General features: G+C 40.0%; 1 protein-coding gene across 1 annotated transcript in view; it reads right to left on the minus strand.

Moving 5' to 3' along the window:
- Nucleotides 1–10,365, minus strand: part of rasgrf2a (Ras protein-specific guanine nucleotide-releasing factor 2a) — a 28,685-nt gene extending 18,320 nt beyond the window's left edge. The window contains exons 1-3 of the mRNA XM_030742774.1: nucleotides 10,245–10,365; nucleotides 4,322–4,411; nucleotides 655–761 (exon numbers count right to left, since the gene is read on the minus strand). Coding sequence (XP_030598634.1) covers nucleotides 655–761; nucleotides 4,322–4,411; nucleotides 10,245–10,302 — 255 coding nt within the window. The 5' untranslated portion in view covers nucleotides 10,303–10,365. The remainder of the gene's footprint in view (nucleotides 1–654; nucleotides 762–4,321; nucleotides 4,412–10,244) is intronic.
- Between the last annotated feature and the right edge of the window lie 2,974 nt (nucleotides 10,366–13,339).

A 13,339-nucleotide genomic window follows, 5' to 3' on the forward strand; every position in this document is an offset into this window, starting at 1 on the left:
ATGAAAGTTATCCTGCTAACGGATAAACGCTACTGAAAACATAACCTCTCCACCTATCAGTGGGCGAGGTAAGCTGTGGGTTTCTTTTTTTTTAATTTTTGGCTTTTACTGGATAGTTCGACAGTGAAGAAGGGAGAAAGAGCACGAGAACACATGCAGCAAAAGGCCATAGGTTGGACTCAAACCCAGGCCGCTGACTTTAAGCCCTAAAGCATATGGCCATCAACTCACACCAAAGCACCAAAGCAGTCATAAGTCACTTGGACACTTTACCTGCACTGTCATCACTTTATGCATACAGTGCACCTTATACATATATTACATATACATTTATATTTATTTACATTCCTCCACCCATAATGCATACTATGTATGCTGTATACAGATTTACCTGCTACAAATGTATAGTGTTCTTTAGCGCTTGATTGTACTAATGACACCATCACAGGCTATCTGTGTACAGTTCCATGAATATTTTCATGTAGCCTATTACTAAACCACCCACCATAACTGCATGACCAGCAGACTGTCATCTGGGGGCCAGAGGTCTGTACTTCACCCCTGGACTGACATTACACGGGAAAACTATGTATACTGATTTAGAAAAGCAACAGGGTCCTTATAGAGGTGGATTTATACAACTGGAGGACTTACCTGGGAGTGCTTAGAAACCCAGTGGCGCAGCACATTGAGAACTCTATTGGTAGCAGCTCTGCGGATGATGAATTCTTTGTCACAGGCTTTCTCAGAATTACTAAAACCTACAAGAACAAAACATGAAAGATTACAATCAGGCAATATTTAGTGGCTTTAATTTTGAGTTACTACCACTCAAAACCTACTCCAGACATATCAGAGATTTATTTTTGGCTTTTAGCATTTCCTCACAGGAGAGCAGAGTGAATGATATGCAGTAAATGGCCCAGGGCAGACTTGAACCCTGGCCTCTGCAGTAGCCTTACAGCATATGGATCACCTACTCAACTGATTTAGCTATAATAGTTAAATTCATTCATCCATCCATCCATACACACATTGATGACCCGTTATGAGCAAACACTTGGTGACAGTAGGAAGGAAAACCTTCCTTTTTACAGAAAGAAACCTCCAGCAGAACCAGGCTCAGGGAGGGGCAGCCATCTGCCATGACCGTTTGGGGGTCATGGCAGAGACAGAACAGGACAAAAGTGTGGAAGAGAGTCAGACATTAATAATAACTAATGATTAAATGTGGTGAATGTGGTGTATAAACACATAGAGAATGAAAAGAGGTGAATGAAGTGCACCATGGAGGACTCCCAGCAGCCTAGGCCTTATTGCAGCATAACTAAGGGAGGGTTCAGGGTCACCCGATCCAATCCTAACTGAGAGCGTTATCAAAAAGGAATATTTTGAGCCTAATCTTAAAAGTAAAGAGACTGTCTGTCTCCTGAACCCAACTGGGAGAAACTGGGAGCTGGTTCCATTGAAGAGGGCCTGAAAGTTGAAGGCCCTGCCTACCATTCTACTTTTAAATACCCTTAGAACCACAAGTAAACCTGTAGTCTGAGAATGTTGGGCTCATATGGTACTTCAAGAGAAGGTAGGCCCTGATTATCAAAGACCTTGTATTTGAGAAGGATTTTAAATTTGATCTTGCATTTAACACAGAGCCAATGAAGAGAAGTCAATATGGGAGAAACATGGGCTGTATACCAGCACGAACCCAGCAGAATTATTGAAAGAAAAAAAAGGAAGGTAATAGTGTCCAAAGTGTTATTAAAGTTCACAAGGTGCAAGGGTTCATATGGGTGTAACTTGTAACATATTATTAATAAACCATTAATAAACCTGAAAAATACAATACCAGTCAAAATTTGGACACACAGTGTGTCCAAACTGGTACTGTATAAGTGACCAGTTGAAAAATCTACAACTGGGAATCAGTTGTAGATTTTTTTCCTGGACTTTTAACAGAGTAGCTTTGCATGATCAACAGTTTGAAATGATGCTTACTTATCTTACATTAGGCCTTGGTGAAGCCCCTCCAGTGTCTAAAGTAAGCTGTTTCTTTTGATTGGCTGCAGCCAAAATAGGTTTTGGTAGGTAGAACCTCTGTGCTAAATGGCTATGTATCTTACAGAACATATTAGGTGATCTGCTGTCTTTGACAAAAACACACCCAAGAGTAGAAACAAAACTGAATTTGTCTTTTCAGCCATCCATTCTTTCTCTTCCACTCATCCTAAATCTGTCTTTTATAAATTATATTTGGATTTTGTTAAGGGTCAAAGTCTGGGGACAGTAGCTGTTAGGCTACGCTTCCTTGCTGCCTAACAATCCCTTCAAGGCCATCCTTTCTTTCCTTTACTTTTTTTTTCTGATTTGCTGCCCCTTACCAACTAGAAGATTTGAACAGCAGGTGGGTGGGGCTAACAGCCACAGCTCCATGCCTGAGATGACCATATTTGATATATCTACTCTTTATGGCATCATACAGAGCCAGAAGAGAAAAAAAACTGCTTGAATCCGAGCATTTAGAGTAGGGTTTAATATTTTTCCCGAAAATGACATGAATCAAATCCCGGGAAATGACGAGCCATTTCCCGGGAATCCCGGGAAAAAGTTTATTTATTTATTTATTTTAATTAGGCCTTCTGTAGCCTGTGTCGGCCTTAACCTATTGTGATATTGTAGAGGTAGCTTTCCAGCTATGTCCTGTTATGCCCAGTAGGGGGCAACGTCGGCTTGATTAACGCAATAAAACCTACATCTCGACATTCGAGTGCTCGAGCTATGCGGTGTTGTGTCGTTCCTCAACACTCCCTTAACAAATATAATTCGAATATTCCTCCATTGTACATGGAATTATACCAAGATATTTTACAACTGCTGGTGCAAAACAATACGGTTCATCTCCACAGCATTGATAAAGGCTCAGCCACGCTGTCGTGGCGACATCTGTTGCGCTATATCTCCACCAGTGGAACGCTGTAATAGTCATTGAAAAGTTAACTACTGTACTACACTATAATATGGCATAACACAGGGCCTTGAGTAATGCACCACGACTTGGTCATTGCCATTCTGGCAACAACAAATTTATAACACCGTGTCTGAGGGTTAAAGTAGGTTCGCTGTGAATCGTCTATTGAAAAACTGGCCAATCCTTATAGCCTAAAAAATATACATTTTACTCAACTCCATTTTAAAAGCGAAATATGTTAAAGCAATCTATTTCATGATAATTTCTTCACACATTAGGCCCGTATCCTAATTCATGATTGTTAGTAAGCGGCTGCAAACGAGGAAAAGAAACACTCGAAGTTAAACAGATATTTCTATATTGTTCAGGGCAGGCATATTTTATAGGCTATATAATGCAATATAACAATATATAATAATATAAAATTATATAATACAAAATACCTTAGGGTAAACACATTGCCTACGATTTCAACAAATTAAAGAGGAAAAAAGTACAACTGTGTAATACCTCTATTAAAACGCTTGAGATGAAGGCTGAAGCCTTAAACGGAGGCTGAACGTGCCTGAAATGAAGAGTAATGCTTTTCGCATTAAACGAACCCTTCTCTCAATATTTCCTTAAATTTAACATTCTGAAGCTTTCTTTTCTTTCTGAAAGTCAAATCGACGCGCGCGACTTTTTTCCCGGTTTCCCGTCTAACGTTTCCCGGGAAACGGGAAATGGTTCTGATCGCATTTCCCGGGAATCCCGGATCCCGGGATTAAACCCTAATTTAGAGCAGTTTGAAGCCTGAGCTTTTAGCTAACATTGATTATTTGAACATACACATGCCTCAATATTTGGAATCCTGGGGATGTTTAATATGAGCATCCATCAGTGGAACAGTATATAAATGACAAAAAATATGAAAAGGCAAAACAGGTCATTTTTAATAAAATGAAATTACAAAGTGCAATGGGAACTCCGAGAAACAAAAAAAATACCAAAAACAGCATAAGAAGGGCACTGCACACACATTTTAAATAATAAATGGTTGTAACATTTAGGCTTTTAGCTGCTGTTTTAAAAATCATGATGGAGCATGAGAAAAATACATTTATTTAACAGTCTGAATACACTCTGTATGTAAGTTTCTATCTTCTGTATGACATTTTAGAGCCCCAGAGTGGAAGGTGCGCCTTTCTAAGCACAGATGTGCAGCAGCAAATGCAGTCTGTACAAGCCTTTGCTGCACATGATTTCATGCCAATCCTGACATCTAGCAACCTCTTAATTGTAATTGAAATGACACCAAAACAACAGTTCCCTCCCTCTATCATGCATCTTTTGATCTTTGTGAGTTGACATGCTCACCCTGGGAGCTGCTATGCCCAGCAGCAGCAGTGGCGATGGCAAACGCTGAAGCTGGTGACATGGCGCAGCGAGAGTTCTCCCCTGATGTAACTGCAAGGAGCCAGAGACATTAAAAATAGCAAGGAAAAACAGGGCCTCCTCTCTTTGCACAGTCTATTATGTACACTGCTAAAAAAAATTGAAGGAAAAAATTTTAATTAGAGTATAGTGTCAAGTCAATTAAACTTCTGGGGTATTGATATTGTCAGTTAAGTATTAGAGGGGAGTTTTAATCAATTTCAGCTGATTTGTTGTTAATGAAATTAACAGCAGGTGTACTTCCGGGGAAACAATGAGACAAACCCCAAACAGAAATGTTTTACAGGTGAAGGCCACTGACATCTTTTCCTTCATATTTTCTGTTTTTACACTAGGTTTACATTTGGCTAGGGCCATTGTCACTACTGGTAGTATGAACCAATACCTGGACGCTAGATATGTTGCACAGATTCTCCAACTCCTCCACAATGACACATCAATATGTGCCATTGCCAGAAGGTTTGCTGTCTCTCCTAGGACAGTCTCAAGAGCATGGAGAAGATTCCAGGAGACAGGCAATTACTTTAGAAGACCTGGACAATACCATAGAAAGTTCTTATCCATCAACAGGACCAGTACAGGATGAGCACTGCCAGAGTCCTACAAAATGACCTCCAGCAGATTACTGGTGTGAATGTCTCCGACCAAACAATCAAAAAGATTTCATGAGGGTGACTTAAAGTCCTCTAGTGGGTCCTGCACTCACTGCCCAGGACCATAGATCCTGATTGGCATTTTGGCAGTCACGCCCTGTGTATTTCACAGATGAGAGTTCACCCTGAGCACGTGTGGGAGACATGACAGACATGAAAGGGTCTGGAAAAGCCACGGAGAACGTTATGGTGCCTGTAACATCATTCAGCATGACCAGTTTAGTGGTGAGTCAGTTATGTTCTGGGGAGTCATATCCATGGAGGGTATGCCAAGACCTCTACAGGCTAGGCAATGGCACGCTGACTGCCGGTATCAAGATGAAATCCTTGGAGCCATTGTCAGAACCCTACGCTGGTGCAGTGGGTCCCGAGTTCCTCCTGGTGCGTGACAATGACTGGCCTCATGTGGCGAGGGTATGTAGGCAGTTCCTGTAGGATGAAAGAACCACTGACATGCCTGAGCCACTGCAGGGTTCTGCCTCAGCTGTTAGTCTCCTGCAATTGCTGTTGACCTCCTGCCCAACTTCCTGTGGGACTCTGTCTTCACTGCTGGCCTCCAGCCAAGTCTCTGGCCTCTGGAGGAGCTCAGACATCCTCATCATTGCTGGCTTCCTTCCTTCTTCACTTCCAACTTCCAGCCAAGTCATCTGAGGGATTCTTCCATCTTCATTGCCAAGTCCCTGCCTGTCTTCTTGTGACCAGCCTTCTCCTAAACCTCCTGGGGGTTCCGTCTATGCTGCTACATGGCTCCTCTCTGGACTCCTGAGGGGCTTGATCTCCTCTCTTCCGCTGTAAGCCAAGCCTTCTGAGGTGCTTCTTCTTCTTCACTGTTGTCGGCTTTCTGTCAATTCTCGTCAGCCTCCTCCATGACCACCTGAAAAGCTCCACCTCTACTGTTCGGTTCCTGCTCACATTGCAGTGGGAATTACCATCGACTGTTGGTCATGATGACACACTCCAGAAAATACCATTGTCCTCCTGCACCTGCAGGAGGATGTGACTCCCAGAGCTGTCTCTTTTGAAATATATACAAAACTTTTGACTGGTACTGTAGATCCTTGCAGTGCACACTGTATATGTTCTGAAGGTCTACTGAACATGTTGAACTTATTTCTTACCTTTTGAAAAGCATTCAGACATTTTGCCACTAACTGGAAAATGCCCGTTATTTGAAAGGAAGCATAAAGTTGTGTTTAAAGTTTATTTTAATGTGGAATCCTTTCTTGAAACTCAGGCAACAAGAGTTTATTTGTTTTCTCAATCGATATTCATTTGACATCAATTGAGTTACTCTGTGAAGCTGAACTCATTAAAAGTTGAATTCTGCAATTTAAATGTTGTCTTGAAGTCATATTTAATAGTTATAGCAATATTACATGTCAGTAGTAGTTATTAGCTGATGCTTTGCTGTTACTAAATATATGAAAAAAATGTGACTATATGAGGATTAAAGTAAGAATAGCCATAACAATGAAAAGGAGAAGGCTTAAAGCTTTGACTTGTGGGTATAATATGGACTGGGAAATATCAAGATAATTATTCACTTCTTTTTTCAATTCCTTTATATGCAATTGAAGATATACTACTATATACTACTTCATTCATTAGTACTGAGTTAAATCACACTGATATCACTATCAAACCTGGGAATGTCAATCAGTCAGGCATAAATAGGTATTTTGTAAAGATGACTATATGCACAGCACTGGGTTTTCTAGGCAAGAATGATGCTTTCCATCACTAACACCATTTCCAGGGCTTGTTCTACATTTCTATATTTTCTATAAACAACTATCCAAAGCTAAATCTCATTATTTGAACAGTTATTGATGTACTACTACTGTATTTTTTAATTCTACATACAGTACCAGTCAAATGTTTGGACACACTTACCCATGGGTGAGTGTGTCCAAACTTTTGACTGCTCCTGTAGTTACAGATTAACTTAACCCTTTGTTACATTTTCTGGTGTTCTGTGTTATGGGTTCTGTTCTTAGTTCATTTGTAACTTAAGCCCTTCTTAGGGCTTAAGTTACATATGCATATGGTTTAGTTATGTGTTGATTCCTTCAGCATGCTTGCCACCTCATGTATCAAGTCTGCATTTCTGTCTTGTTTATGTCACTTCCTGTTTTGTTTTCTCAGTCTGGTCTCTTGTGCATTATGTTCAGTTTTGCTTCCCTTGTTTTGTTATTTTTATTCAGTTCACCTGTTCTCCCCAGTTGTGTCCTTTTCCTTAATCACCCAGTGTGTATTTAAGCCCTCAGTTTTTCTTAGTTCATTGTCGTCCCTCATTGTAGTGAGGTTTGCTGCTGTGTCTCCAGTTTGTCTGAGTAACCATGTTCTTTAAGTTTAGTTCATTCCCTATTTTCTGCCAGCAATAAAGGCTGTGTTTTGAGTTTACACTTCTGTCTCTAAGTTCTGCATTTTGGGTCCACAGCCTGCCTGCCTCACTACCGTACTATGGCACCACAGGCCTTCAAGGTGGCAGTAATTAAACCATTACTTGCAAATTCATCACTTGTTCACAAACTAAGATTAATTATGAAGCTCCACAGGGTTCTGTGCTAGGACCAGTTTTATTTACTTACTCTGGATGGCATTACCTCGGCCTCCAGTAACACTGTGAGACAACTTGGAGTCATTTCTGACCAGGATATGTCCTTCAATGCACAGATTAAACAAATATGTAGGACTGCAAGAAATTATTTCAAAGCACCCTACAACTGAAAACAGCATGATTCAACCACAAAAACTAATATAACACAACTGTTAATACAATTCCTGTATTGCCATTAAAAGGTCCTGTGGAAAATCATTAAAACAGATTTGAAAAACTGCCATTGCTTATAGAAGACCCCCAGTTAAACCAGAGTCAGAAGAGCTGGGAGAGTTTTGACTGGGATGACTGAAAACCAACAACCCTTAGAAGGTATCTCAGATAATGATCAGACAGCTCGACAGCTCGGGTGAGAAAAAAGACTCCAATAAATGGACTGGTTCGTATATAGCGCTTTTCTACTCTACTTGAGCACAAGTAACGAGGCCTATACCAATACTCATTTAGTATAGGACTCGTTAATTTGCCATGAGCTTTCCTATTTGGTAAATAGTGTTATTTTTTTTAGCACGCTGAAAATTAATGGCTTCAACTTCTGAAATCTTATGTCCAATACTGGAATCCTTCTCTAGAAAAACATGACCTGAGTATGATTATCTGACCAGGCTGACCATTCAAACAAAACTTACCATTGAATTTCATGGGCATAAATTAGAATACTTAAAAGAAGAACATGAACTCAAATGAGTTGTGATTGAGAGACATGAAGTAGCAGCAGCAGGAGCAATAGGTCTTTGCTACAATGCCCCTATTATCTATGTACCTTTGTGAAATAGAAATCTTATAAAAACCTATATTTTTTTTTGTATTATGGTGAAATGTAGTAGAGCAATGAACCATCTTTTATGTTCAAAACAAAATACAGATAACACAGAATGTAATATAAAAAGCAAAATAACACAGATGTCAGTTGCTTGTGTATCACTCAAGACAAGTGTGCAAAGCAAAAGTGTCTCTGTAAGTGTGTCCAGTTATATCATCTGCTTCTTCCATGGGAACATGTAGGTTATTGTAATATTCAGTTTGTGGGCCTAGGCAAACATGCTGTGTGAGGACATTATAAGCACTGCTGTTACTACATTGACAATGCAGCATCTTTTTTGTTCAATACGCAACGTGTTCCTGATACAGCAAAAATAATTCTTCCAGATACCAAACATGCACTCTACTAGTCCTCTGATGTGGGTATGAGCTTAGTTAAAGTGCTGCTGCTCAAGTCTGACTGGATGAAATTTGTCTGTGTATAGCCACTGTCACAAAGTAGAATTCCACTGTGTTGTCCTGTTTCAAACTGAGCGCAAAAAGAGGAGTTCTGGAAAACCCTGGAATCATGAGTTCAATTTTTCCAACATGCAACAATGTTATTATGCAACTGCATAATGGGAGTGCACACCTTGTACATTTACTGAAAACCACTTTTTAGATCCTTCTAGATTCCTGTACAGCACAGCATGTTCTGCAGAAGGGCACTTAATGGGAATATGAACTCCATCAATACAGCCAGTTACTCCAGGGAAGTTCCCATTTTCATAGAACTGTACCTTGAAGGTGGGCTCATCAACAGCAACACAAAACCTGATGTAAGCCTCTCTCATTTTGGACTTTGTGCACTGTTTTGCACACAATTGATTCACGTACAAATCTCCTGTTTCACCATGAAAGGTTCCGCATACCTTCCATGGTATATTTTGACATATTTTGTCTGAAGCAAACAAAATATTTCAGCTGTATTGTCTTTGTACATATTTAAATGGTCACAAAGATCTGTGTTGCCAAATTCATTCAGCAGGTTACTGCTGACTCTGACATTTCCATAAATCCTGGTTTAAAATGTGATTTAGTCGAGAACTAGGGCTTAATCCCTGTATGGGAACCCGGGCCTATGTGTTTATACATCACATACATCTGCATTTAAGCCATTACTTTATTAATCTCTGGCTCTATTCCACAGTGTGTCTTTTGTCCTATCTTCCTCCCCTCCACCCCCACCAGCTGTGGCAGATGGCTGCCCCTCCCTGAGCCTGGTTCTGCCAGAGGTTTCTTTCTGTTAAAAGTGAGTTTTTCCCTTCCCACTGTTGCCAAGTGCGTGTTCATAGGAGGTCTTTTTGATTGTTGGGGTTTTCTCTGTATTATTGTAGGGTCTTTACCGTACAGTATAAAGCACCATGAGGCAATTGTAGTTGTGATTTGGCACTATTTAAATAAAATGTAATTCAATTCAGTTGAACAAACACAGTAATCCCGGGGACTGACTTAATATAGATGAATGTTACTTGCCATTAGTAATATATTTATTGTTGCAAGGTCCCCAGAAATAATTTTAAAAAAAAAGTGTGAATTATGTAAATAAGAGCCCCATGAGCCATGTTCACTTAACTTTTCATAAGTCCCCATAAAGCCTGGTGCTAACATAACTTCATCAATTCAGACATTTGAAATCATGTAACATGATTTTTTTTTTTCATGCTTCTAAGCTTGGAAAAGCATGGCCCCCATAAGTGATGATTGTGAATCTGGTCCCCACAGCAGATGGAAACCAATAGGTGCATGTGTGTGTTTGTACATTTTGTACCTCCTGCCTGACGGTAGCGGAGATGCCTCGGTGTTGAAGGTGAACGGCAGGGAGACATGTCACCTGGCTCATTGGTAGCTGGTGACTCAGGAATAAATTTGTCCAGCGATACTGACTCCAGGACAGCTGTTAGGGAATATATTGTATGTCACATCTCAAATATGCACCTGTTCATAGTGATGGATATATTGAGGGTAGGAAACAATTAAGAAGTGAGAGTCTAAAATACACAGAGCAAAGAGTACATTTTTGCACAATATACTAAATCTACAAGTTAATGATAACTAAATGTGACTGGATAAGTCAAGTCACCTTCATTTACATAGCACATTTAAATAAAATGTGAGCAGTCCCAAAGTGCTTTTCAGTCAAAGAGACACAATAGTTGATAAACTAAGTAAGTATGATGAAAAACAGAAAAACATAAATATATTTTGGTGGTATAAGATCTTAAACCATAGCCTAGATTTTGATGACTGCTTCCAGATGAATAACACAAAGCAATACAGGGCTGATGGGCCACTGGCTTCCTCACTTTACAGCCCTATCCTTTGTTATTACAAACCGGATTCCAAAAAAGTTGGGACACTAAACAAATTGTGAATAAAAACTGAATGCAATGATGTGGAGGTGCCAACATCTAATATTTTATTCAGAATAGAACACAAATCACAGATCAAAAGTTTAAACTGAGAGAATATATCATTTTAAGGGAAAAATATGTTGTTTCAAAAGTACATGGCGTCAACAAATCCCAAAAAAGTTGGGACAAGGCCATTTTTACCACTGTGTGGCATCCCCCCTTCTTCTTACAACACTCAACAGATGTCTGGGGACAGAGGAGACCAGTTTCTCAAGTTTAGAAATAGGAATTCTCTCCCATTCATATCTACTGTAATACAGGCCTTCTTGGGCCTTCTTTGTCGCACCTTCCTCTTTATGATGCGCCAAATGTTCTCTATAGGTGAAAGATCTGGACTGCAGGCTGGCCATTTCAGTACCCGGATCCTTCTCCTACATAGCCATGATGTGATTGCTGCAGAATGTGGTCTGGCATTATCTTGTTGAAAAATGCAAGGTCTTCCCTGAAAGAGATGACATCTAGATGGGAGCATATGTTGTTCTAGAACCTGAACATAGTTCTCTGCATTAATGGTGCCTTTCCAGACATGCAAGCTGCCCATGCCACAAGCACTCATGCAACCCCATACCATTAGTGATGCAGGCTTCTGAACGGAGCGTTGATAACAACTTGGGTTATCCTTGTCCTCTCTGGTCCGGATGACATGGCGTCCCAGTGTTCCATAAAGACCTTCAAATCGTGACTCATCTGACCACAGAACAGTCTTCCATTTTGCCACACTCCATTTTAAAAGACCCCTGGCCCAGTGCAAATGTCTGAGCTTGTGGAGCTTGCTTAGAAATGGCTTCCTCTTTGCACTGTAGAGTTTCAGCTGGCAACGGCGGATGGCACGGTGGATTGTGTTCACTGACAATGCTTTCTGGAAGTATTCCTGAGCCCATTCTCTTATTTCCTTGACAGTGGCATTCCTGTTTGAGGTGCAGTGACGTTTAAGGGCCCGGAGATCACGAGCATCCAGTAGAGTTTTACGGCCTTGACCCTTACGCACAGGGATTGTTCCAGATTCTCTGAATCTTTTTGATGATGTTATGCACGGTTGATGATGATAACTTGAAAGCCTTTGCTATTTTACGCTGGGTAAAACCATTCTGGTATTGCTGCACTATCTTTCTGCGCAACAATGGTGGAATTGGTGATCCTCTTACCATCTTGGCTTCAGAGAGACACTGACACTGTTTTTATACCCAGTCATGTTGTCAATTGACCTAATTAGTGTTCATTGGTCTTCCAGCTGTTCGTTATATGCTCAATTTCCTTTTTCCAGCCACTTATTGCTACTTGTCCCAACTTTTTTGGGATTTGTTGACACCATGTACTTTTGAAACAACATATTTTTCCATTAAAATGATAGATTCTCTCAGTTTAAACTTTTGATCTGTGATTTGTGTTCTATTCTGAATAAAATATTAGATGTTGGCACCTCCACATCATTGCATTCAGTTTTTATTCACAATTTGTTTAGTGTCCCAACTTTTTTGGAATCCGGTTTGTAGGTAGGATATCACTATAGCCCTGTGTCAATAGTGTGCATCCACAGAAAGAGATTCCGTTTCCTGTTTATTTCCCAAAATAACAACTTGTATACAAACAACTCAAATTAGATTTGCTTTTCATATTTGTTGCTAGAGCGCATAAGTAAAAACTTAAAATCTTAATCGGGACTCTAAGTATCAAACACCATGCTGCAACAGAAGCTTTCTTCCATGTAACATTTACAAGTTGACTGAACCACCAACAAAAGTAAAGCCCAAAACCTAATAATACTCCAACCCTAAATTTTTGCGAAACCTTTTGGAAAAAAATGTGAATAGTTTTTTATGTATTTCAGCTAGAATGATTATTTTCTTTGTTCCCTGAATCCCAAGACTAGGGAAAGCAATTTAGGAAAAACAAAAATTACATATTCTGATTGCCTAGGGTTAGAGTTAGGATTAGAGAAAGGATTGCGGTTGTCACTAGTGACCACTTAGATTTCAGAGGGTTAACATCCACATGGTTAGGTTACACAAGCGTATTTTCCTAAACTAGAAGCTTTTACCTTTCAAATCCAGCCTCTTACACATATTTCAGGCTCACAGTTCTTTTGTTTTAAGATTTCTATTTAGGAATGCCAAATGCAAAATACCATATATAATATAGGGAAATATCTAACCCTAATCCCAAACCCCTTAAAGAGCTTGTCAGTGGAGTGGCAGATGTTTCTGGATTACAAAAGAAATCACCCTTCAAATGAACATCATCCCAGACAGTGTGTTGTTCATGTGAATGTTTGAACTTGTTGATTATAAGCTGTTCTGTCTGCTATTGGAGGTCTCCACTGGTGGCCCTACAATGGCATCATCTTCTTAGAAGTCACTCTGGCTGCCAAGTAAGAGGCTCTATTTATCTCTTCATTTTCATTCTCTCCCCTGCAGTTTGTTGTCAGAGATTTTCTGATCTAGTGCTTCGGTGG

This window comes from Archocentrus centrarchus, chromosome 12 (assembly GCF_007364275.1).
Source record: "Archocentrus centrarchus isolate MPI-CPG fArcCen1 chromosome 12, fArcCen1, whole genome shotgun sequence".
In the NCBI taxonomy this organism is placed as follows: Eukaryota; Metazoa; Chordata; class Actinopteri; order Cichliformes; family Cichlidae; genus Archocentrus; species Archocentrus centrarchus.